This window comes from Hippichthys cyanospilos, chromosome 14 (assembly GCF_059441005.1).
Source record: "Hippichthys cyanospilos isolate Australia breed blue-spotted pipefish chromosome 14, RoL_Hcya_1.0, whole genome shotgun sequence".
Taxonomy (NCBI): Eukaryota; Metazoa; Chordata; class Actinopteri; order Syngnathiformes; family Syngnathidae; genus Hippichthys; species Hippichthys cyanospilos.
The window spans coordinates 3,103,024-3,129,757 of NC_142382.1; the positions used below are offsets into that span (position 1 = coordinate 3,103,024).

Here is a 26,734-nt window from a genome sequence, read left to right on the forward strand (position 1 = left end):
CTTCTTTAAACATGGATGAGGCCACGCAGCCGTATCTCGCTCCGTTTGCCTGAGAGAAGCTGCTCGGGTCCGTGTCAATAATTCAACGCGGCGGGTAGAAGCCCGGGCGGCGAACGAGGGATGGGGAAACAGGAAGCGGGAGATGGAAGTGGGCTCTGATATCGCATCCAAATGGAAGTACCTCCAAATTCCTTAAGAACTGCTCAAATTTGTAAAAATCTTGTGCAGTATTTTGATCTGGAAATCAAAGGCATTTCACATCAAGGGGAAAGCATTAAAAAAGACACTAGAGGGCTGAAATTTCACCCAAATGGTAGCAATATGTCAATTTTCAACATGGCAAGACCACGTAGTTATCACACTACCAAGATTGTCCCAATCATTGGTTGATAATCTGTGAAAATGATGTGGGACAAAAAGACCAACAAATGGTCAAAATACTGCACAAGCATGTAACTTTCAAATCATAGCACACAATGAGTGGTGCCATGCGACTCTGTTCTTTTCTAGTTTACACTTACTGTCAGTTGTGTGACCGAACTGAGATAGTTTGGGTCTGTACTTGCTGCATGGCTGTGAGACCATGGTGAGTTCATTTTGTTTTATTTTGGATAGCATTTTGAGCTTCAGCATGAAGATCGAATTGAGATAAAGCTTTCACACTCGCTGCACAGCATCTGTGAGACCAAGTCTGGTTGTCACCACGTTTATAAGCTTATACCGTTCACTCGTCGGACACCTGTGAGGTCACGCTAACAGCGAGGTCTCATTTGTCCCACTTTTAGCTTGTGCATTTACTGGATGGATGTGAGACCATGCTGACATGGTGATGATCTCGTTTGTGACAACTTAGGTTTTTGCAAAGTGCACAGCTGAGAAACCGTGCAGAGTTAAGGACCATCTTGTTGGTGCTACCTTAAGCTTTGACACTTGCAGCACATCTCTGAAACAATGCAAAATTACTATGGAGGCAGTTTTGTTTACGCCACCTTCAACTTTTGAACTAGCTAAGTGAGACAATGCTGAGAATGGGCGAATGAAATTGAACTAACAAAAGTCAACTCAAAGAGAGGTTAAGTTTTAGCTGATGCTGCACTGCTGTGAGACTACGCCACATTACACATTTTTTAACGCTTTTTGTTGCACTTTTTGCAGTTATTTTATGACTTCAACAGTTTGCGTAGTTCGGTAAACATACTTATGTTTGCAGTTGGGAACCTACAATGAATGAATCCACAGACAGCGGGTCATTTCGCTGAGCAAAAGCAAATTCGTGGAGGCCGTCGGATTTTGATGTTCGTAGTACAGGTGTCAGTGATGGTGCAACTTTTAAACACAATGCATTTCGGTGCACACGTTAGAAGCGCCTCCCAACCAGACCCCATTGAACAATCGGCTCCAGACAAAGAGCCCGGCAGCTGTGATCGCTCGTACCCAAGCTAGCGCACCAGTCCCCGCGCCGACGTCTCCCTTAAAACCCCCTGCTCCGTTCGGCACCAGCAAAACCAGTTTTGCGGATATCTGTAGTTTTTAAAGTGATGCACAATCGAGGTAGTGACCGGGGTAGTTGGCGGAACTGCTTCCGATCAGAGAGCAACCATACTCGGCTACGACGTGGCCCTTCGAGCCGGTGAGGATCTGGAGCGAACCAACGCCAGCAAACAGCTGTTTATCTATTTTTACCAGTGGGGACACAAAGCCTCCAAACCCGGGTTGCTCACAAGGCATTGTTTGCCCCGCTCACCGCCGCCTTAGTTAGCACATACTGGGGGTGGGGGTACACGCGAATCGGGGGTGTACACTTTTAAAGCTCAACTTAAGAGAGGCGGGAAAGCGCTTTAGCTGAACCGGGCTAATATGCTAGTAAACGGCAACACTTTAAATATGCATGACAGTAGTTAGCCAAGTTAGCAAATTTAGCCACGGCTAAGCTAACACCCCCCTACCCCCCCAACCCTCACAAGTAGTGATAAATTGACTTACTTTTCTCTCGCTTGGCTATCTGAGGGGACCACTGCTCCCTTGCCCTTGCCGTACATCTTACAGGTTGCCCGGCGCACACTTTTTGTGAATTTATTCCACTCCTCGACACCTGTCAAAGAAAGCGAGCAGGGAAAGCTACTATCTCCATAGCTACCCGGTTAGTGTTCTCTCCCCCTCTCTCTCTACCGCGTCTCTCTCTCTCCGGCTTTCCTTTTTTTTTTTTCTACATCCCCAACATTGCCCACAAATCAGGCAGGGTTTCAGTCCAGGCAGGGTGGGCGACTTGAAACCGTCCACCGGTGGTGGAGCTTGCTGCTCCCCCCCCCCTTTTTTTTTTTCAATCGCTGTTCCAGGATTTGGCTCACGCCCCCCCTGTTGTGCGAAGGTGGGGGCTTCTTAAAGGCGCAGCTTCTAAAAAATTCCCCGTCTTTAGCTCAAGTTCAAGTTGTCTTTTCACCCCGTTCGTGTGTTATGTTTTTTTTTTTACAGCACACGGTTGTAAAGTGCTGTGCTAAACTGTCTTCTTTCACGTTGGGAAAAACGGAATATTTATTTATTTTAAATGAGACAGCTTGGTAGTATAGTTTGGCATTCTGGTTCACATGGGGTCTTCCTGTGCGAAGCTTAGTTTATAAATGTACCCCACCCTTTTTGTCTCGGGCACTCAGATGTTGCTGTATGTCTGTGAGACCATGCCGGGTCAGTTACGGTCTTGCATAACCAGCTTAAGCTAACATGTGCAGTATGGCTCTGATACTGATTCGGAATCCAACCTGGAGATTGCGCAAAAAACCCTAAGCCGTACCAATTTCTGCACATTTTTGTTATATTGCAATGTGTACCGCGCATCACCTAAAGCTTTAGCGGTTTTCGCACAGCCGTGAGACCGAGTTCATTTCGATTTTGTACGCTCTACCATAAGTTTTTGCAACTATGCAGTTACCTCTGATTTTTCTCATACCGATTTACCTTTTGAATTTGCTACACGAGCGTGAGACCATGCAGTTAACTACGATCTTTTGCATACCAATTTAAGTTGTTTCATTTTCTATACGGCCGTGAGACCACGCAGTTAACTACGATCTTTTGCATAACAATTTCATTTTTTTCATTTTCTATACGGCCGTGAGACCATGCAGTTAACTACGATCTTTTGCATCGCATTTTACCATTTTTATTTGCAACACGGGCGTGAGACCATGCAGTTAACTATGATCTTTTGCATAACAATTTAAGTTTTTTCAGTTTCTATACGGCTGTGAGACCATGCAGTTAACTACGATCTTTTGCATCGCCTTTTACCATTTTTATTTGCTACATGGGCATGACACCACGCAGTTAACTACGATCTTTTTGCATATCAATTTAAGTTTTTTCATTTTCTATACGGCCGTGAGACCATGCGGTTAGCTACGACCTTTTGCATCGCATTTTACCATTTTTATTTGCAACCCGGGCGTGAAACTATGCAGTTAACTACGATCTTTTGCATAACAATTTCAGTTTTTTCATTTTCTATACGGCCGTGAGACCATGCTGTTAACTACGATCTTTTGCACCGCATTTGACCATTTTTATTTGCTACATGGGCATGACACCACGCAGTTAACTACGATCTTTTTCACTTATTGTAAGTTTTGTGCGGTATGCTGGCGTATGCATCCTGTCTCTTTAAGAGTGTGCCAAGGTTGAGCTCTCTGGTTGGTGTGTGCATGTGTGTGCATGCGTGTAAGGCAAGGGACAGGCAATGTGTTCTGTTTTCATGCTAGGAGCTGTGGGAAGGGCACAGATGACTGAGTGTGTGTTTGCGTGCACGCGCCTGCACGGATGGATGTGCGCGCCCGCGTGCAGCAGAGGTTTATTTTTGTTCGTGTGTGACGGGGAACATCTTCTGACAAGTCGGTGCAATAAGAAGACCGACAATGAAAACGGATATGAAAAATATGCTAGGGAAATACAACAATGACATAATTCATAATTACATAAGTTCAGATGGTAGCTATGTTAGCTAGTTAGCTATGTTATGTTTATATATATATATATATATATATATATATATATATATATATAATTAATTAGCTTTTTGTTAGCAGACCGGGAGCTGCACACACCTCTCACCGCTATGTTAGCTCGTTAGCTATGTTATGTTTATATATTAGTTAGCTTTTTGTTAGCAGACTGGGAGCTGCACACACCTCTCACCGCTATGTTAGCTCGTTAGCTATGTTATGTTTATATATTAGTTAGCTTTTTGTTAGCAGACTGGGAGCTGCACACACCTCTCACCGCTATGTTAGCTAGTTAGCTATGTTATGTTTATATATTAGTTAGCTTTTTGTTAGCAGACTGGGAGCTGCACACACCTCTCACCGCTATGTTAGCTAGTTAGCTATGTTATGTTTATATATATATATATATATATATATATATATATATATATATATATATATATATATTAGTTAGCTTTTTGTTAGCAGACTGGGAGCTGCACACACCTCTCACCACGCTGTCTCAATTGTGAGCGCACAAACAAGTTAGCGCGTAGTTGTAGATGAGTGTAATTTGAATCATCTGGCGAATCCTACTACAACTTCCGACAGAAATGACTTTTAATAATAATAAAATCATTCCTTTCCATCCAGGGATTCCAATGAATCTGAAAGTACCGCGCATGTTGAATCTTTCCAAACAATTCCATGAACTGTGCTTAATTTGGACCATGATGGCTATGAGCATGCATAGTGACGCTCATCCCAATTCTTCCTCCTCCTCCTCCCTCGCCTCTCCCTCCGGTACCATCTCTCCATCTTCTTCCTTCTCTTCCACATCATCTTCCTCTCCTCTGACCCACTTTCCCCCACGACTTCTACTGTATCTCCCGCTCTTCTTCCTCTGATATTTCACCCCCATGCGCGCACATACTTCTTGTCTCTTTGCACTATTCTTACTTTCTTGTCTTACTCACCCCCCCCCCCCCCCCTTCCGTCCTTTGCCATCTCCATCCTGCCCTCCTCCTCTTGTTCCCCTCAGCTACAAAGCCACTCAGGACAGACATTCATCAGCGAGGCCGAGATGATAGATGCTTCTCACCGCGGCTCCGGCAGCCAGTTAAGCCTCGGATGATGCCTCATGCATACAGATATCACCTGGCCGCAAAGCTTGTGTGTGAGGATATTCGCGCACGTGGCCCAAAAGTGGTACTATTTGCCGCTCTTTTGTACATTTCCCTGCAAAATATGCTTCACAAAGCCATCAAAGTTGTTCTTTGCAAATCCTGGGAGATTTCTGTTTAACTCCACAAGTGGAGTGGAGTGAAACAGTTCCTGCATGGGTGAGACCATGCTGGGTTAGTTGTGGTAATGTGCATACTACCCTATAATTTCACACTTGCTGTACAGCCGTGAGCCCGTGCTGGGTTAGTTGTGGTAAGATACATACCACCTTAAACCTTTACACTTGATGCATATCCTGAGACCATGCTGGATTAGTTTTGGTTTTGCACGTACCAACTTAAGTTTTCACACTAGCACAGCTGCTGTTTTAGTTGTCGTCATGTGCATACCATCTTAAACCTATGCATTTGGTGCACAACCGTGAGACCTTGCTGGGTTAGGTGTGGTCAACGGATACTACCTTAAGTGTTTGCACTTGCTGCATGGCCGTGAGACCATGCGGGATTAGTTGTGGTTTTGCACGTACCACCTTAAGTTTCCACACTAGCTGCACAGCTGCTGTTTTAGTTGTCATCATGTGCATACCATCTTAAACCTTTGCATTTGGTGCACAACCGTGAGACCTTGCTGGGTTAGGCGTGGTCAACGGATACTACCTTAAGGGTTGCACTTGATACATATCCTGAGACCATGCTGGATTAGTTGTGGTTTTGCACGTACCACCTTAAGTTTTCACACTGGCTGCACAGCTGAATAAAATAGCATGATGAAACCATGCTATTTTAGTTGTGGTCATGTGCATACCACCTTAAACTTTTTGCACTTGCTGCACATCCGTGAGACCAAGCTGGGTTAATTCTGGTCAAGTGAATACCACCTTAAGCGTTTGCACTTGCTGCACATGCTATTTTCGTGCATGTTCCACGTTGAATTTTCACCATTATGAGACCATGTGCGCATGGTCTCACGGTCACGCTGAGATAAAGCCTTATGCTTCCCACCCAGATCCTAAGCGTCTCCCGCACAACTATGAGAACTTGCCGAGTTAGTCTCGGTCTCAGGTGGACCACCTGAAGACCGCGCCGAGCGTCTCGTGGAATGGCCGAATTAAACTTCGGTACTAGCAGATTTTTATGACACTTCTATTCCGAGGAGTTTAACAGGGTAGGCCAAAGGGGTGGGCGTGTCTCACCCCGTCTTTACGACTGTCTTATTTACACAGCAAAGCTGTAATTACCCTAACGAAGGAAAGAGGAGCACACACGCGAACACGCGCGCTCACAGGTTGCAGCTCAATCACGCCAAACCTGTATTTTTCATCACTCACAGACGCTTCCGTCTATTCACGTCTAATTGAACGTCTTTTGCCTGCCAATCAGCGACCTTGTTGCAAAATCACCATTAGAGCTCAGCGGCTTCTCAAAAGAGCTCTCAGGAATCGCGTCATTCCTTCGGTCTCACTTCTTTCCGTCTCTCTGCACGCGGTCTTTCTCCCCATTTGTTCTCCGCTTCGCCCCTCCTCCCCAGCAACATCCCCCCACCCCTCTGAAGATCACTTCTCCTCTTTCTGGTTGACTCCATCCTGCCCGCTTGCCTGTCTGTCCGCCCGTATGCGCTTTACTACAGTACGTGCCACAGATTCAGATGACAGTCCAACCCGAGACGCGGACACGCGCATGCAATTACGCACGTACGCTCGTCCGCGCCCGCGCAACGGACGATATGGCCGTTTACCTTGAATTCCGATTGCAATGAAAGTCAATGACAAATCGGAATGCCCCGTGTGAACACCTCAATTGGAGTTCCACTCCGAATGGAATTTCATTCGGACTCAGAAGGGTAATATGCTCTTCCCCCCCCCCCCTGAACAGGTATTATGTGAGTGAGTGAGTGAGTGAGTGAGTGAGAACATTAGACAGTAAATTTGGGAGTTTGAGTGTTCAGTAAGGCGCTTGTATGAAGTTGAGCAGGTTTGTGAGTGAGTGAGTTTGAGTTGATAGAGTTGTTAGTGAGTGAGAATAAATATGAGTGATTGCATGAATATGTTTGAGTCAGTAGGATTGTGAGTGAGTGAGTGTGTGAGTCAGTGAGTAAATGACTGGGGGAGAATGTGTATGTGATGAGTGAGTGACATGAATGACTGATCAAATGGGCGTGAGTGAGTGATTACATGAATAAGTTTGAGTCAGTAGGATTGTGAGTGAGTGTGTGAGTGATTGAGCGAGAACATTTCAGGGTAAATTTGGAAGTTTGACTATGCTTGTAAGTTGAGTGAGGCACTTGTATGAAGTTGAGTAGGTTTGTGAGTGAGCGAGTGAATATTTGTGAGTGTTTGCATGAGTGAATTTGAGTCAAAAGGATTGTGAGTGAGTGAGAGAGTCTCAGCAAGTGAACTGTGAGTGTTTGCATGAGTGAGTTTAAGTCAGTGGGATTGTGAGTGAGTGAGTGAGTGAGTGAGTGAGAGCATTTGAGAGTAAATTTGTGAGTTTCGGTATGTAAATTGAGTGAGGCACTTGAAAGAGTTTGAGTAGGTTTGTGTGTGAGTGAGCGAGTGAATATTTGCCTGCGAGTGATTGCATGAGTGAGTTTGAGTCATTTGAATTGTGAGTGAGTGAGAGAGCATTTGAGAGTTAATTTATGATTTTGCGTATGCTTGTGAGTTGAGCGAGTTTGTAGGTTGAGTGAGGCACTTGTAAGATTTTGAGGTTTGTGCATGAGTGAGCGAGTTTGTGAGTGAATTTGAGATGTTTTTTTTTTCCTGAAAGTGCATTTGAATATGTAAATTTCTGAGAAAGTTTGTCAAGAAGTGAGTTCATGAAAGTATGAACATGTGAGTGTGTGTTTGAGTAACTTTTGAGTGTATGAGCGAGGTTGTTGACCAGGGAGTGTATTTGTGTGCACACACACAAACCAACATGAAAAACAAACAAATTAAAGAACTACATTAAAAAAAACACAAATATGAATACATGAACATAAAACAGACACAATTACAATAACATACAATTATTTTACACGCATCAAAATACACCCACGGATGGATAAACACTTCCAAAAATATGACAGCACAGAAACACATCCTTTGGCTTGTGGTGCTCCACACACACACACACACACACACACACACACACACACACACACACACGCATACCACTGCATAAACACACACATGCACATACGTTGGTGGTTGACCTCCCATAGGGGTTGTTCCTAACTTGCTGACTGAGGCGCACCGTGTGTATATGTGTGTGTGTGCATGTGTGTGTGTGTGTGCGTGTGCATGCATGTGTGTTCACATAGTTGGGGGGTAGCATGTTTTTGTGTGCTGACTCCACACATGATCCCCATTAAGAGGCTGCATGGTGGGAGCAGACACACAATTTTTATGTTAACAGATACACACACACACAAACGCTACAAGCATAAGAAAAAGTACAAGAAAAGCAGTACAATGTTTACAAATATGAATACTATAACGCTTTTTCTTTCGGTAAGATTAAGACATCACACAACAGCCACAGCAATTGCACATGTCAAAAAACACACATATACAACCAAAGAAAACGACACACATGAGAACACACACAAACATAAAACAATGAATACATGTTTATATAGACACAAAAAACGATACACACTTGTTCGCATCTTTACACTCACAAAACAAACACTTGGTAAAGCACATACTAACATACAAAAATACACACACAAATGTTCACCCCCAAAAAAATACAAAATAAAAAAGCACCCCCACACACACAAGCGTGACAACAAACACACTAGAAAACTCCACATACAAATACAAAATCACACATAAACACAACACAAATAATAATACAAACACCCAAAAACAGACATGCAAAATTGCACACACACAATAAATGCATTTAGAAAATCACACACAAATGCAATGACGCACAAACGCACGAACGAATCCTAACCGAAATTTGAATAGGCACTAATGACAACACTTAAAACAAGACAGGCGCCCGCAAAAACACACCTGCGAATTTACTCGCACACATACACACCAAAAACATGAAAATAAACACACATTCAGTTCTTCTGAAAACACACAGCACAAACACACTTACACAAATGTCTACGCACACATACAAAAAAATTGAAAACAAAAACATTGCACTGCTAAAAACACAAATATGATACGCTGGATGAAAACGAGCAAAAATGCGGATTCGCACAACAAAACACACACAGACACACAAAAAGGCATAGTACACTGTGGATTGGTCACTGGCCAAACGGAAGACATATTTGGACAAATGTATTTACAGTCGCCACCTGCAGAAAATCTGAAGTCATATAGACGTAATTTTACTCCTAATCGTAGGAGTACCCGAGATTCGAACCCAGAACTTTTCAACTGCAAAGCAGAAGTGCTAACCACTAAAGAGCATGCTGTTGCAGATCTTTTTTCTTTTTTTTTAACCCGCGGAATGATTTCAAAGTCACTTTTAAAAACGACACGATTCCAATATTTTAAATTTGAATTCAAGTACATACTGTTGCCGTTATCTAATTGTAAACGTTCTAATTCCTTATTCTGGCGGAGGGAGGGCGAACCTCTGACTTCAACAGCTGCTTCATGACCCAAAAAACTGTCAGTCTTTCCCTGGAATAAATTGTGGAATGTACCATTTGCTGGTACACACAAGGGGGAGTCGCAGGGGGGACGCGCTCGCCTCTCTTCCTGCTTTCGGAACACCAACGCCAAACAAATTCACACTTCGAATAAAAGTCCAAAGTAGAACCACAAACAATTTCGAAACGAGTAGATTTAATCGCGGGAAGGGTGTGTTTAAAGAACATTCGGCGGACGGCCACCCCTAGTCTTTTCGAGCGAACTCATAGTAGAATCAATTCGGTGAAAGGGGAGCTTGAAACGGTCCAGCTCGCGCTTTTGCTGGAAGAGCAGAAGCGAGAACAAGCACAGAGAGCGGCTGACCGGCCGCAGTGCATAACGCAGGCGGACGGCCGGTGGGTCGGACCGGCGGCCCTCCTCTCGATCACATGTGCGCGATTCGCAAGGCAACATGCCAACGCACCAACAAACATTCAGCAAACGGCAGTGCGCTTTCGTAGTTCTCAAACTTAATTCCACGTGTATTATTTTAATGATTATTTTCTCGAATTTGCAAACATTGGTAGCGCAGATCTGACTATAGTATTTTTTTTACACTGGCAAACTCGTTCGAACACACTTGCTGCAAGTACGTTCAAACATTCCTTGCAAACACGTTTGAACATATTTACAAACACTCGAAAATACTTGCAAATTCATTCGAATGTATTTGAAAATAAGTTCAATCAAAAATTCCAGTCAAAGATAGCAAATAAAGATTTTTTCTTGTTGTAATTAAATATTCTCGACAACAAAATGTTCTGTGCGCAACCACTAGCCTAAACATTGAATTCCGATTAATTTTATGTGTAGAATAGGGCGGCCATTTTCCACTTGCTGTCCATTGAAAAACACATCAAAGTTGCTTGAGTAACAACCAATCACAGCTCAGCCTGCGAACACGTGACCAGACTCTGAAAACAGGTAAATAACACACTGAGCATTCAAAATAATAATAATTGAAAAATAATAATACAGCACGATGTTGCTATAAGAAGCGGCCGCTAGCTTAATGCTAACTGTACATATAGAAACATTGTACATATCATAACAAACGTCATTGACATGCTGACATAGCTACGAGTACGTCCGAACGTTCTGGGTTAATACGTTTGAACGTATTTAAAAGCCTTAAAAAAATACTTGAAAATGTGAATATTTGAAAGTACGCTCAATTGAGTTTTCCAGTCAAATATTTCTACCGCGGCCCAAAAACAAAAAGTTTCAACTCTGTCATTAAATATTTTGACAATAAAATGTTCTGTGCGCAACCACTAGCCTAAACGAGGAATTCCAATTAATTAATCACATCCAAGTTGCTCGAGTAACAACCAATGACAGCTCAGATTGCGAACACATGACCAGCCTCCTAAAATATTATATTAAAATATTTAAAAAAAAAAAAAACAGCACAATGTTGCTACATGAAGCGGCTAGCTTAATGCTAACTGTACAAATCAGAGAAAACGGCAATGACATGCTAGCGTTTAGCAACGATAGTCAAGAGTTGTAGTCATTAATAAAAGGATACTTGAAATCTTTTATTGTGCAACACATGCAGAGATTCAGTCATATATTCTTTATCCTCAATTCCTTCCTGTATTTAGCCAAATATAGCCTGGATTTCTTCATCAAAAAAGCACATTAGTACGAGTGCGTGACCTTGACACGTGTTGACCTCGTCAACATGGCAGCCGCGCAAAGCTAATCTGTTTCATTGTGAGGGATGCCAACCGCCATGGAGCCACCCCGTGAAGGTGACATTGTTGTGGTAGTGTGACCCCCCCCCCCCCCCCCCCCCCACACACACACACACACACACACGCACACAAACACACACACAAACAAGCCCACCATGCTCACGCCAGTTAAGACTTACATAAACACACAATAATTACTGTATTCACAAACACACACACACACACATACATACATACATACATACATACATACATACATATATATATATATATATATATATATATATATATATATATATATATATATATATATATATATGTTTGTGTTATATAGTTGTTATGTATGGTGGTAGTTTGTCTTTCTTTTGAAATTGATTTAAGTCTGTTAACCTATACATCTTCCAAAACGGGAAAAAAATACTTGCGTGCGTATTCCATCCAGCAATAAAAGGGACGTTGAAAAACAGTATGCTCCGTTGTTGGGCCTCTTGCACCATCTAGCGGTAGTTTGGATACAGTCCCAAAAAGTGGCAGCTTGTGATACTATTGGAGATTACGGAAAAGAGCAAAGTTGAACAGACGTAAAAAAAGAATTGATTGTATTTATTTTTCGCATAAAAACAACAGAGGGACACAGTGGGAAGTACACACGAAAGCTTATTTGCAAAAACTCATTTGAGGAATGACGACAGACTTCAATAGTAGATTAAAATGGTGCCTTGAGATGAGTGCACTTCTGACCTTGACAGCTAGATGGCGGCAGCACACTTTGCAAGATCGGACCAACATCTTTCTCATGTTTTCATGTACAGTATTTTATTTGTTATGTATGTGACTGAATGTGTGTTGTACAGACTTAGGACTAGAGAAGAAAAAAAATGGACAGTATTCCCCACTTTAATCTTTAAAGTGAGGATTCAAATTGTATCTCAAGACATCACTGTAGTTCTTGTAGCACCTTGGTAGTCGTAAATCCAAGAAAGAAAAAAGTCCACCTGCAGCAACACAAATGACTTTTGTCTGAGGTGTCCACCTTCACAAAGCGTCAGTCAGTGGTCGTCGTCGTCTTCCTCCTCCTCGGTGGGTAGACTGGCGGGACACGGCTCCATTGTGACGGCCACGCCCATGCCGCTACGCCCCAGCGACATTTCGCTCACGTATGTCCATTCATTTTTCTCCGGGCAGTAGCACTCCACGCTGGATACAAAGTCATGCTGGTTGAAGCCTCCTGGATGATGACAACAAATGCACAATTGGACACAAGCATGAGGTAAGATCTGGATTTTGGAATAGGATTTGAGGGTAGAATTGGGATTTAAATATATTATTATATATATATACATACACACACACACACTTTTTTGTGTAATGGAAAACTAATTTAGTTTAACGCTTAGTTATTTCAGATGTAATGTCATTATTGATCACTAGATGGCAACACACTTCTGAGTTGAGGACTATGTTTGAAAGATGACCAAAACAAAGTGCTGTATTGTTTTTGTTTTTTTTATTAAATTATTGAATGTCCTCTGTTGTAATCCTGCTTATTCACTTACAGAAAGTGATGGTTAGGTTAATATAATTATTTAAGGTCTATTATTGATTAAAACGGTGTAACTGCAGGGTGTTTTTGTTATCCACTGTGCTTGCACTCTTAAGATTAAATGAGTATTATTTTAAGTGAAAATAAACCATTTGCAAACATCTGCTTTAATTTTGGAAACCAGGGCTCAATATTTTTGCAGATTTTCTGACACGGGATGTAGCAAACCAGCGTGTGTGTGTGTGTGTGTGTGTGTAAACTGACCGAACACAAAGATGCGTCCCTGGTGCACGGCCACGCCGTGCGTGCTCCGGCAGCACTGCATGGGCGCCCGGGTGTCCCACGTGTTCCGGGCAACGTTGTAGCGCTCCACCGTTGCCAGCTGGTTGACTCCGTCGTAACCGCCGATGGCGTAAAGGTGAGCGTTGATGCACACCAGCCCTGCCCATGAATAACCATTGTTCTTTATTTCATTGCGTGCGGAATGACATTATGCAGAACAAACAAACAACATGTCAACAATGGGAAGTCATGTAACATGAGTTCAGAACATGCGTATAACAATATTTGATGAGTCCAAATGCAAAAGCTGTCACGCGTCCGAAATCACGTGGTGGTGGGAAGGCGATGGGTTGATGGAAGGTGATGCCCACCCTCAAGTTGAAGCTGGGACCCCACCGCCGCCTTGGCGGGCACGGGGAGAACATGCAAACTCCGCACAGAGAAACCAGGTCGAACTGGATTTGAACTCGGGACCTTTGTATGACCGGAATGAAGTCAAAGAAGTGACAGACAAGGAAATGGTGGTAAAGAAAAAAAGTGTCCTACCAAATAGGGATGGAGTGATAATTGGCGAGGACCATTATTGGAGCAGATGTTTGTAATTTTGACCATTTTTTGACCCATTAACTTAAACAATCCCAATCACATGTTTCCTTTTTTTTAAGAGTCGAGAAGTGCAATACCAGTTATTTGAATGAATAAAGAGTAAATAATAAATTAAATAACGTAATGAACCACTTTAGGTTTTTAGGTACTTCATTATTTACTACAAGTATTGAATGAATTGATTACTTCCAGTACTAAAGTAATCAATTACTTTAAGGTATTAGTTACCCAGTCCGCTGCGCGCGGTGCTCATGGGCGCCAGCTGGAGCCAGGTGTTGGTGTCGGGCTGGTATTTCTCAGCCGCGGTGGATCGGCTCTGCCCGTCCAAACCGCCCACCACGTAGAGCGTCCCTCCACAGGCCGCCACCCCAGCCCCTAGGCGGGCCACCTGCATGGGGCACACGAAGGACCAACGATTGGTCTCTGGGTCCCACCTGAAAAAGTAAAAAAAAAAAAAAAAAAAGATAAGACAAGCCTACAATCAATCTGTCATTACAAGCAAATCCCTGGTGGAGTTCCCCTTTGAAGGACATGCCTTAAAGTAGACTTTGCAGTTCATCTAGATCCACGTTAATCCCCGGGGCTTTTACAAAATGAGCACTGATGAATGAAAACGCGGCAGAATCATGTTCTCATTGGAGACACAAACATCCTTGAAGAACATAAAGGTACTTCAAGGAGTATGTGAGATTTCAACACGGTTTCTGCAGATATCAGCAATTTGATGCTTTGTAATGTCTTGTCAGGAACAGTGCATTTTTCTTTTCAAATTTAGAGCAAATTGATTGGAACATGAAGCATCCTATTTGTAAATTGTATTATAGTGACTTTATTTAACTTGTGTTTCAAACAGATGATGTTACATTTTCTGGAGTTTATTAATTATATACGCATGGAGATATCACGACAAAAGTATTTTTAAGTTTAAGTTTTTTTTTAAACAAACATGTTTTTCACTGGTTTGGGGGTACTTAGCTTGAGAACCATTGCTCTAGTTCATCACATTAAATTTGCGATCTTTGCGAAACAATTTTCTTGCATTTCCTGATTATTAGTTGTAATTATTATTTACTGTAAACGCCAAACTACTGGTTTAGCAATTTGGAAATCAGTCATAAAGGATAGGAGTTTCTTGCATTATTGTTGAAATTATTCTCACAAAAGTAACCACCTTGAAAAACCTCCACATGATGATTTTTCATGATCATTTTTTAGTATGTGTCACTCACCGCTCCACAGTGTTGTGCAGCGTGGAGCCCTGCGAGCCCCCCACGGCGTAGATGCACCCATCCACCACGCCCACCCCCACCCGGTTGCGTGGCGTGTTGAGCGGAGCGCGCTGGCTCCACTGGTTGGTCATGGGGTTGTAGCAGCATAGCGCGTTGGACTCAGTCATGCTCTCCAGCGAGAGATTCCTGCCGCCAACCTGTCGGCACAAAACGGACCCCGTGACGGCAACCGTAGCTAGATTTTTCGAGGGGGGGGGGGGGGGGGGGGTCATACCGTGTAGAGCAAGCCAAAGAGCGTGCAGGCCCCGAGGCCGCTGCTGGGAGCCGCCATGTCGGCCAGTTTGAGCCACACTTTGCGCACGGGGTCGTAAGCCTCCATGGTGGCCAAGGAATGCTGCCTGTATCTAGACAGAAACAACGTCGAGGTCAGTTGGACGAGGACCAAGTCCAAGATGGAATTTATGTATATCGATGTTGTTTTGGCGATGAGAGTGCGACTCAAATTTGAGGGCTTGTGCTTTCAGGAAGTTTGCACATTAATTGACTGTTTTCTATTCAAAATACAAAAGACACTGCGATTTGCGGGCAACAGGGACCGGCCCAGGAAAAGTTTTCTCTTTTCTAGGGGGGGGCCTGGCAAAATATAGTTGAGAAACACTGCCGTAATGGGACGAGCTAGAGGGCGGACGTCAGTAGTAGCCTGTGCCTGTTGCAGCTAACAGGAGCTCGTGTTACCTGAGGCTGTTACAGCATTATTTTCAATAAAAAGAAGCAAGCAGACTGAAACAACGTCCGATTCTCTCCTTGTTCAAATACAGGAATATTGTTAAAACGGAGAGGTTCACGCAAAGGTTATGATGTCTCATGCTGATTCAATTAAGAGTGGCAAGGTATGCAGCTGAGTGAGAACTCATAGAATCAAGACAGAATTCTCACTTTAAAGTCAGAAAATCAGTCAGAATAAGGTGAGAATTCTGGGAACACGGTGCGGATTCTAACTTTGCATGCAGAATTCCAAATTGTGAAATTAGTGGGGACTCTGAATTCTCAAAATGAAGTCCAAAAATGTAATTTATAAAGAGAACTCTGAGAATAACGTCAGAATTTTCACAATTTTCAGCCACGCAAGATATCATTTTCGTGTTGAGTATTTTTTGGGGGGGAGAGCGGGGGTTAAAAAATGGAAATGCATATTTTCAAGCAGTGCAACCGAGGACAAATATGACTTTGACAAATACCCGCCGGCCACATAGATGAGTTGTGTTCCACGAATGGGTGCTGGATGAACCATCCTCACCGTCATTTCCTGGAAGATTTTAGACAGGAAGTCCTTACAAGCGTTGGCCTGCAAAACAGATTACACACACACACACACACACACAAAAAAGGAAAGAAGCACAGTGTGGAAAATGAAAAAATTCAAAGAGCATGTGAGTGGAATAATGTCCCTTATCCTTGTTTTTATTTTAAGCATAAATATACCTTGCTGAGGATGGGGCAGGACAGAAGCTGATTTTTGAGGAACTTTGGCGGAAGGGCATAGATATGGACAGCATTCAGGAGGGCATGAAGATACTGCGCTCGATTCTCCATGTCCCATCGGACCCAGTCCGTACATGCTTTGTACACCTCAAATGGAAATGCATTCTATGTAATACTCTATTCATTAGTAAGATTTAGCAACTCTTTACTAAATTGTGCTATGGTGACACCTTTGCAAAATATTGTATGCTTTATTTACAGTTTCGTACAGATGCGCATTGCCATTTGTGATGTACCCGATTTTATGGAATTTAGCAGCAAAAATAGAACAAAAGGTTTTGTCAGGTATAAGACACACCGGACTATAAGCAGCGGGTCGCAACATCAGATAGTCACGCAGAAAGATGGTAAATGTTCTAAAAGTTCGATTTCATAGTTATTCCATAAACTGATACCTTGAACAGATACACACATTTGGTGTAGCGGAGGATTGTGCCCTGGTGGCTAGCAAAAAAACAAAAACAAACAAAAAAAAAAACAGATAAGACAAACTGGACTATAAACCGCAGGGTTCAAATCATGAGAAAAAAGTTGCATCTTGTAGTCCGAAAAATACAAACATTTTCCAGCAGACCAGCCAGAAATTATGCTAAATGAGCTATCTTCCAGAGTTGCTGAATAAAATACGCTTAGCGAGAACACTACAAATGTACAAATTTGTACAAATTTTAATCAAAGATGAGAGAGGGTGTCAGAATAGTGTTAAATAGTACACATACCTCAGACTCACAGAGCACTTTGATACTGTCCTGACTTATGAGCTCCAGCAGCTGACAGTGAGACAAACTGAAGAACTCATCTTCTTTGGTCACCTGGCCATTACAGCAGAAAAAAAAAAAAGAACATTTGTATTGAAGAATGTGAGAAAGGTGGAGGGGGCGTGGCCACCCATGAATACATTTAGTAACAGTCTTGATCACGGAATCAATGGGTTTGACATTTCTTGTTTTGCGCTGAAAGCGTGCTGCGTATGCCTCACCTCGCTGAAGTGCGTGTTGATGTACTCGCGGCCACGCTGGTACAGCTCGGCGCATCCCAGCTCCTCGGCAAAGCGCGTGATGCCGATGACGTTGGACGACTCCAGGTGCTTGGTGAGGAAGTCGCAGCACGCCTTGGCCACGTCCTCCATCTGGAACCTGACACAAGACGTGAAGAATGACAGTAGTTTACATTAGTAAAATATATTGCGGTCAAACATGAGGGCCGGGGCCGGTTCCGGCCCGCAAACCTGTTTAATCCGGCCCGCGAGCTGATTTGGCAACACATATTGCCAAAAGAAAAAAAAATATTGACGTGTACGCTACACAATAAGGGAAAATTGGAAGTAAAGACAGCCAGTCTTTGAATGTAAGAATTTTAGGCTACTTGGTTTAAACCACTGTTTCACTAGCTAGTTAGCTAGCGCTTTGATATTACAAATAGTGCTTTGCGTTTTTTTTTTTTCTTTCTCAAAAGATTGTCACTTTACAGAAGCGCCTACACAATGTCCTGCAATAAGACTCCTAACAGTCCTAACGTGGAGTTTGAAGCAGCCTAACAACCTGTTAATACTCGGCCTTGTTCAGTCACAAATGAAGGTACTTTTGGTTAAAACTAAAGTGCCTACCCTATATCCTGCAATAACACTCGTAAAAAGCTCAAAAATGGAGTTTGAAGCAGTCTAACAGCCTGTTAATACTCGGTCTTGTTCAGTCGCAAATGAAGGCACTTTTCCTTAAAACTAATCCACTGCTCGTCATTCTACATTAACAAACTTGCATTGTTGGGAATGTGTGGGGAAAACTACGCTTGCAACGACATTTTTGATAAATACACAAGTAAAATAAAAACCTATTAGGCATTTTTTTTTTTTACCTCATGGCAGCCAATAGTACGTGGAGCACGCACTTCTCGCCCACGATTATGTGCGATGTGTAAGCAAAGTCAATGAGCCTCCCCAACACTTGGGGACACACGTCTGGCAGGGTGACCTCTGAGGCCTGGCGTTCCTTGAAACTGCTGGTGAACATGGCTCGGAAGTAGGGGCTGCAGGAGGCCAGCACGAGTTTGTGCACCTTATGCGAGAAAAAAATAATAAAAAAATGGCAGAAAACGCAAACGTTATAATACCAAACATTAAAATGTTGACATAACAGAATCCAAGACAAATTATACAATTTGAAATGACAAAGTACAATTCACGTTTCGCTATCAACATAAATATCGGATCGGGACAACCCTAATTCAAATTTTCGGGAACGATCTCGGGTTAGGGTTGAAATTGAGACGTTTCAAAATCTATTTTAGTATTCAGATTTCTGAGCACCCGTCGACCTCCCTCAGCTCACCTTAAAGTCTATGGTCTTGTCCTTGTTGGTGACGCGTAGCACCAAGTCGCACAGCATCTCTTGTCTCCTGAACTCGTCCATGATTTTCAGGGATTTGGAGGCGTGAGTCTCCACCGTGTAGTCCAGGTAGCCCGAGCCTTGCATGGAGGGCACGGCGATGGCCGAGAAGTCCGAGCCTCGCGTCGGCGGCTTCTTCCTCATCGGGCAATGCATTGTGGGATTGTAGTTCGCTCAATTTAGCCCATATGTCTGTTTTTGCGTATTTAAATCACTTCCGTCAGAAAGCTGTCTTCTTTGTTTCCCATCCATGCTTGAGTTATAATCCATAGAGGCCAGGTTGACGGCAACTTCCTCTTCTCCTTCCAACATGGCTGACGGAAGGAAATCCTGACCCATCGGGTAATTTACAGTTAGTCCATAATCATCTGCTGTTGGTTAGTGGTCCCTCACGATTTCCTGATTTGGAATCCTCGTTTTGTAGCGGTGATCCTGCAGTGATAGTCAATAAGAAAGCATTATGTAATGTGAAAATGATAGTTAATACATGTGTGACTCACTTTGTCTGAGCTATGGGTCTGAGCCACATGTTGGGGGAAAAAAAAAAAAAAAATCGAATGTATGTTTTGGGCTATATGCCACAACTTTTTTCTCGTGATTTGAGCCCTGTAGTTTATAGTCTAGTCCAGTGCTTATCTCTAGATTCATCAAAAATAGTTTCTGCATAAATATCTGATGTTATGACCTGCAGCTCATAGTACAGTGCGGTTGACCCGTGATTTTTTTTAATTTTTTTTTAATAGCAGTGCGTCTTATAGTCTGAAAAACACTGTGTTTGCTTCACAGAATAATCATAAGTATTTCAGAACAGCTTGTTTTTTTTTTCTCTCCCTTAGACCTGACTTCTGGGGTTCTACATGGGTTAACCCTAGGCCCCTTTTTGTTCTGTCTATAAATGTTACCCAGAGACGGGCAGTCCAAAAAAAAATGATGGATGAGGGTAATGTCATTTGCTTGAGAAATACAAGGCTAAATTGAGAATGGTAGAACCATTTTAACCCTCACAACAATGAGATTTGCTACAATGGTTTCATTTCACTTCAAACATTTTCTCGGAAAAGGCGTAAACGGCATCCCGAGTGACCAAACAAATTCCAACACCATCTTAAACCTGTTTGATTGTTTGGAGGGTATAAATAATAAAAGTCACTCTGACGCATCTGTAAGGCTATGACACAAAGGTCTGCATACTTGGCAATAGCACAAGGAACCAAATCATTTAATTATTTTTTCAAATAGATTAATCTGCCAAATAATCAGCAAAATACCAAATATCAGCCTCAGCATTTTTTTTAATAAATCTGAATATTGGTGATAGGTCTCCTAGACTACACATTTTTGGATGAAAAAAAAGACTTAAAACAGAGTGATGTGTCATCTAAGTTTGTAACTATATTTGGAGTGGTATCTGAAGGTGTGTATTATTTGGCAACTCCAGACGATAATTTGTGTCACATTATCTGTTTTAATTCTGGCTCATTTGCAAAAATTTTGTCACAAAATTGTTACTGTGCATCTGTATGCAACTTCATCCAATAGACATGCAGCATTTTGCAAGGAACTCACTATAACGCAATTTTACCGCAAGGTACTTCATGTTTCAATTCATTTGTTCTTAATCAGGCAAGATATGTATCGTGTCTGCCATGATTTTTTGAAACATTACATATTATTTTTTGATACCCGAAGAAACCCCAAGAATACCTCAATTTGAGAACCACAATTTTAGACGAAATGTTCAATTTCATGGAAAGTTTAAGACAACATCAAATTATAAGTTAAAAGGAAAAGAACTTCCTATTCCAATAATACCAGTTTTCTGAAAAGTGACCCAGTAGTCCTTGGAATTTCAGGAATCAAAAGAAAGCAGCCACGCCAAATTTGCTAAAAATGTCCAACTTTGGCGAGCCGTAGCTCCCCAAACAACATTCTGATTGACCTAAAATTTTATATTTGCTGTTGCACCATCATTACCAAGAAGTGCACCAAGTTTCATTGGAATCTGCCCTGTTCAGCCTATTTACTTATTACACGTCCAAAACACACCAATGGAGCTGCCAGTCATGTGCTTCTACCGTCCCACAAGGAGAGAAAGAAAAAAAGCTTTCCGCGTGTTTAATTCTTCAAACTCGTGATTCGAACCGCCAGCTTCTGCAAAAAGCTTTGCAGTGCATGAGTTGCACAATCAAATCTCTTCAGCCCGCAGTTCCCTCGGCCGCTTTAAAACGCCATCATATGACCTCCAGAAAATAGGCGGGAGCTTGGGGTTTGTTGCCTGCTTTTTTTTTTTCCTCCACATTAACAAAGAGTAAAAACATCGCAAAGGAATTCAGTAGTAAAACCGCAGTAGTCAAGTGGGCAATCGTTCGGGATCAATGAACAGTGTAAACACTGAGTTTTTAGAGTATAATCGAATTTGTTGGAAGAATAAAGTCTGATTTTAGAAGATGTTTTTGTGTTTTCCGTCCTATTTAAAAAAAGAAAAATCAACATTCCCTATTTGAATATAGTTCACATTTTTGAGGAATAAGGTAGAATCTTCTTACAAAATAGTTGTTTCCGACACGCACAATCATTTGTGTGATAATTGCCCTTAAACACGCGGCTGAATGTGATTGGTCAATTCTGAGCCTAGCTGCATTAAGGGGGTTTGCACACACCACATTATCACAGATGGTTTATTTATTAAATTTGATTTCATCCTCAGTGATGACACAGTCACAGTTTCGGAATGAGATTGCTTGACTAAACCCATGAATGAGTGACACCCAATAAGTCACGGTATCAGTTAAGCATCTTACCAGGAGGTTAACTATTGAAAGATTTTTTTACACAGCATGCACATATGCAAATGAGTTGCTTGACCTTTGTTCGTTTAAAAAAAAAAAAACTACACTGCTACGCCAAGATGAGCATGTGTCTTTTTCAGTATTACATAACAATCATTTCTGCTATGTCATTGCTGCACTGCAATTCAAGCGCAAACAAAAAACACACGGTTGACAACATCAAGGGATTTTGTATAGTCACTGCAGTACACCATTGAGACGCAAATCCGTTTTAATATAGCTAAAATGAAGTCTCATAAATTCTGCTTTTTCAGATAAAGTGTTTCTCAAGAAAGAATATAGATGGAAATTAAAACAAAGGTTTAATAGTGTTTATTTGACATATTACCCCACGACAAAAATTTTTTTATGATAGGATGTGACAAAATTTGAGGTTATTAGGAAGTTTCAAGGAATGCAGTTTTATGTAAACCAATTTTTCAGATTTTTTTTTTCTTTCACGAGCCCTGCAGAGACAAAATGTATACGTAAAAGCGGGGACAAACAGGCCAATGGGCAAGTGACCCTTGAAGCTTTTTTCCTCAAACGTTATCGGGGATTATTTAGCAAGAAGATATGTGTGTGATAACATTTTTTCCGAATTTTACAAAGATAAACCATTAAAGACACTATTTGGACCTATAAAATGTTATCAGGGATTATTTAGCAAAAACATATATGTGTGTGACATTTTATTTCCCCAATTTTTACAACCATAATACATTTAAAACACTATTTGGGCCTATCAAGTTAAGATAGTTTATTGATTTTCGTTATTAGAGATTATTAAACATAAACATTATACGTGAGATGTGGAGTAACTTTTAGGGAAATTAGGACAGTAATTTGCTCAAGTGAAACGTGAAAATGCGACGTGACATTTTTAATCATCAAACCTGATCTCCAACCTCCCTCCTAAAAATCCAACGTCAGCAGCTCAGCGTGACGTCACGACTCCGAGTATTTTGGTGGACACACAAAAAAAAACGCCAGCCTCATTCGTGAAGTATCGCACATGGATATTGTAATCATATAATAACGTCAACACGTTTTTTATTAAGTGTCATAAAAGTTTAAAACTTTAAGAATTTAAATCACTAACCTCGACCAAAGCCTCCCCTCGAACATCTGCTCGCCTCTTCCCCGACGACGAAAAAGTCCCCAAAAGTCTCGTTTTTTTTAGTGGACGTAAATATCTTTAAGGGGGTTCCCTGAATTAATTGCAACACAGCGAAAAAGAGGCGATTTAAAAGTTTCCCATGGGAGTACGGAGGAGCTCCATTAAAAAAAGGAAGAAGAGGACCGACACGACGGGAGTAGTTGTCACTAAAAGGCGGGGAGAGAATCCAGCGCCATGACTGTGCAAATATGACGTGGACGCGCACGCACGCGGACTACGCTGGCGACGTGTGCGCGCACGCCCACAGGAAATTCTCAAGCGACATTCTTCAAAGTGAAAGTGAGCGTCTGTTTCGTAGCAGAGCGACAATTTTGCAAATAAATAAATAATAAAAAAAAGCCTAAAAAAATAATACAAACCGATACAAAGACTTGAGGTTTTTTTCAAGAGGGGATTTTGGGTTGCAGAACATATTTTCCGAACAAGAGTTAGCGATTTTGTGTAGATCGTTGTTTGTGTGTGTGTTTTGATTTTAGTCTGGATCGTTTGAGTTTAAACTAAAGTCAAGTCCTTTTAATTTTGCTTCATACGGAGATTCCGCAGATCAATAAGTTTCAGCATTACCTCTGTGTAGCCAAAAAAAAAAACTACAACACGTGAATGATTGTTTTACCTTCCTTTTTTTTTAAGGATCATTATATATGTTTTGATCAAAAAGTCAAACTTGCACATTATAAAGTGATTTCATTTATGTTTGATTTTTTTAAATAAACAAACACACATAAACCCCCCCATCACACACACACACACACACACGGGATAATCATTTGTAATTTCAACAATTAGCGATACATTTCACGTAACATTGATTTAATTAATGAAACATTCAATTGATTAATGATGCATTAATTAATTAATCACACTTTTAATTATTACTTTTTAATGAACCATTTAGTAATTAAATTTTGGCACTTACGGTCCTCTAAATTGTTCTTGCGCAAATGTCCAATGTATAAATGGTGCGTGGATATGCTGCCTTCTGTTGTTGAATGATTCCATTACATTTTTAAAATAGGATTACGATATAAAATTATAATACTGTACATTAAAACAAAGTTAGTTATGTTTTGATAAAATCTTACAAAAAAGTAAGAATATGAAATAGGTCTGTCAAAAAGGGGTATTGATTTTTTTTTAGAATGCCGATATTGTGCATAAAAAAAAAAACATTTTGTTAATTTAAATAAAATTTTCAAATTTTGTTATGTATCTAACCAGGTAAAACAATGTTATTAGAGATTAACGGTCTCATAAAGTTACCATAATATAAAACAGACAACAGACAAAGATCATAAGTATATGTACTACACAATATAAAGTGCATTAAAAAAAATCCTAGAGAGAGAGTGAGAGAGAGAGAGAGAGAGAGAGAGAGAGAGAGAGAGAGAGAGAGAGAGAGAGAGAGAGAGCACGTTGATGTCCATCTGTCATGCATTACTGCGGCGAATGCCAGCGTTTGCTATCCTGGCTTCAAAAAATATGTGAGCGAGGGGGCTCCTCAAATCACTCGGTCCTCCTCTTCCTCCTCTGTTTTTTGGCAGATCAACACATGCACGCACGCGCGCTCACACGCAACCATGTAGACGTGCACGCGCATCCCCTCTCACACTTTTAAACACACGCGCAATTAGAACGACGCACGAACATAGGTGCACTCACACATCTTTAAGTTTTTAAAATAAACTTCATTACACACAAATTACACGCAGACACACACGGACGCACACACACAAATTACACTAATGAAATAACACACATTCTCTCTCCTTCTCACACACACATACACACACGGTATTCCTTCTAACATTCACAAGCACACACACACACACTGTGGTTCATAAACTCTTACACAGACACTTACAAAAACACACAAATATAGGTACACACATTACAAATTACACACAAAACGGCGCACAGACACACACAAACTCCGATACACGTAGAAACCTAAAACACACACTCACAGATTACAAGTTACACACAAAACGGCGCACAGACACACACAAACTCCGATACACGTAGAAACCTAAAACACACACACTCACAAAAGCACATGCTTGCAACAACACATTGTCACACTCACTTATGTACAAGTAAAAAATAACCCAGCACATATACTGTCCAACAACACACACAGCAACACGTTCACAAACACTTTGTTACCCATACGCACAAAACACACATGCGACACTAAATGTGCACACTCACAAACACACACATAGACTCCCCATCCACACACACACAGACACTTGGTCTTCCTAGCTCACATTCACACTCACACACTTATGAGGACATTCATTGATGTAATAAAACACATTCAGTGACTTCCTCTCACATGCCCACACAAACAGACAGACATGCACACACACAGCACACACACACACACACTCCATGTCGACCGTAGCCTGTGGCAATGTAACAAGGCACCGCTGAGCTCTTCAAACAAACTCTTCCGTCCAATCAAGCGGAGCTCAGCGGAGGCCTTGCGGCCATCTGCCAGGAAGCCAGAGCATCCCTCGCTTGATTGCCCTCTCAGATCCCCCGAATCCATCCGTGTGTCGGTCTGTCTGTTCCTCCTAACTTTTGTCCCATTCCCTTCGGCTACCCGAGTTTCTTGATGAAACAAAGGGAGCATTCATAAACAGTTTGCAAGAACATTAAAACGTTCTGCTCGGCCAGGAGGCCCAGCATCCTGTAAACATGCAACAATGTCCATACAGTGGAACGTCAAAACCGTCGTTAGCCACTTGCCACAAAAGAAATTTGACAAGAATCAACTAGAAGTTTGTCAAAAAACAAACAAAAACACACACACACACACATATATATAGAGAGATATATTGTTTCTTATTTTTGACAAACTTCTAGTTGTAAAAGTTTTAGAAGTCAGCAAAATCTCATTATGCTGACTTTATTCACACAATTATCACTTTAAATTCAGAAATTCAGTCATCTACTCCCGCCCGAGAGTTGTAGCTCCTCCTTCCCTCATTGGTCGATGGTCGCACTGGGAGCCATTTCATGAGTAAACTCTGATAGTTATCACGTTTGTTCAGCTCCAGGTTTCATTTTAATAAGACCTCCCGGCGCGGCTAATATAACCGTGGCTCTCCGTGAGACTACAGTCAAAGGGATAGGAAGGGATAACAGTACAGTTACTGTATAAGGTTTGATGATTTAACATTTAAGTAAATTTGTGTATTGCTGTAATATTTGTCTTAAATATGTATAGTATAAATACTTTTCACATTTAAAAAAATTGGGTGAATGCATGAAAATTCCGTCGTGCGTGACGCTTTATCCACTTTTCGTGGGGGGGGGGTTCCTGTCCACATTAACCATGAAAAATGAGGGATTACTGTACTACATAGTTGACCAGCAAGAAAATTTGCAAAAACAACCCAGCAAAAAATTAACAACGATTGACAATCCCCCCACCCTCACCCCCCCAACAATTGGCCTTCCACATTTTTGTTTCCAAAGTCAACCGTCCTAACACAACAGAGCTTTTTTATTTTTTTTCTTCAAACTGATTACAGAAGCACATTGCATCCCATATCCTCGTCATTCCATTGTGGACGAGCCAGGTCACATACTACACTTCCCGGGCACCCAGTCAAGATACATTTCCAGGGAACAAAA

At 41.6% G+C, this 26,734-nt stretch overlaps 2 protein-coding genes across 7 annotated transcripts in view; both read right to left on the reverse strand.

Moving 5' to 3' along the window:
• LOC148412533 (single-stranded DNA-binding protein 3) overlaps positions 1-2,287 on the reverse strand; it is a 34,633-nt gene extending 32,346 nt beyond the window's left edge. For 3 of the 5 annotated variants that reach the window (XM_088432991.1, XM_088432990.1, XM_088432994.1), the window contains exon 1: positions 1,984-2,286. In XM_088432991.1, the coding sequence (XP_088289117.1) occupies positions 1,984-2,039 (56 nt within the window). In that variant the 5' untranslated portion in view covers positions 2,040-2,286. Of the gene's footprint in view, positions 1-1,983 lie in introns of all 5 variants that reach the window. The other 2 variants (XM_088432992.1, XM_088432993.1) reach the window with 2 other exon arrangements.
• A 9,793-nt stretch (positions 2,288-12,080) lies between these two features.
• On the reverse strand, positions 12,081-23,274 carry keap1a (kelch-like ECH-associated protein 1a). Of its 2 annotated transcripts, XM_088433693.1 has the most exons (12): positions 23,015-23,274; positions 19,028-19,516; positions 18,555-18,754; positions 17,680-17,836; positions 17,420-17,512; positions 16,641-16,787; positions 16,397-16,503; positions 15,433-15,562; positions 15,159-15,355; positions 14,158-14,363; positions 13,306-13,482; positions 12,081-12,726 (listed from the first exon to the last, which is right to left on the reverse strand). In XM_088433693.1, exons 2-12 carry the CDS (start codon positions 19,238-19,240, stop codon positions 12,548-12,550), a joined length of 1,806 nt encoding a protein of 601 aa, XP_088289819.1. In that variant the 5' UTR covers positions 19,241-19,516; positions 23,015-23,274; the 3' UTR covers positions 12,081-12,547. The 2 variants fall into 2 exon arrangements, with proteins under 2 accessions (XP_088289819.1, XP_088289820.1); XM_088433694.1 differs by lacking the exon at positions 16,641-16,787.
• Positions 23,275-26,734: the final 3,460 nt, after the last annotated feature.

Excerpts from the sequence above, each read along its gene's own strand:
- keap1a (XM_088433693.1), bottom strand. The coding sequence starts at position 19,240 with ATGCATTGCCCGATGAGGAAGAAGCCGCCGACGCGAGGCTCGGACTTC. Across the intron at positions 15,356-15,432 it reads TCTTTGGCTTGCTCTACACG|GTTGGCGGCAGGAATCTCTC; the intron begins GTATGACCCCCC and ends TTGTGCCGACAG. Across the intron at positions 12,727-13,305 it reads GGGACGCATCTTTGTGTTCG|GAGGCTTCAACCAGCATGAC; the intron begins GTCAGTTTACAC and ends GTCATCATCCAG.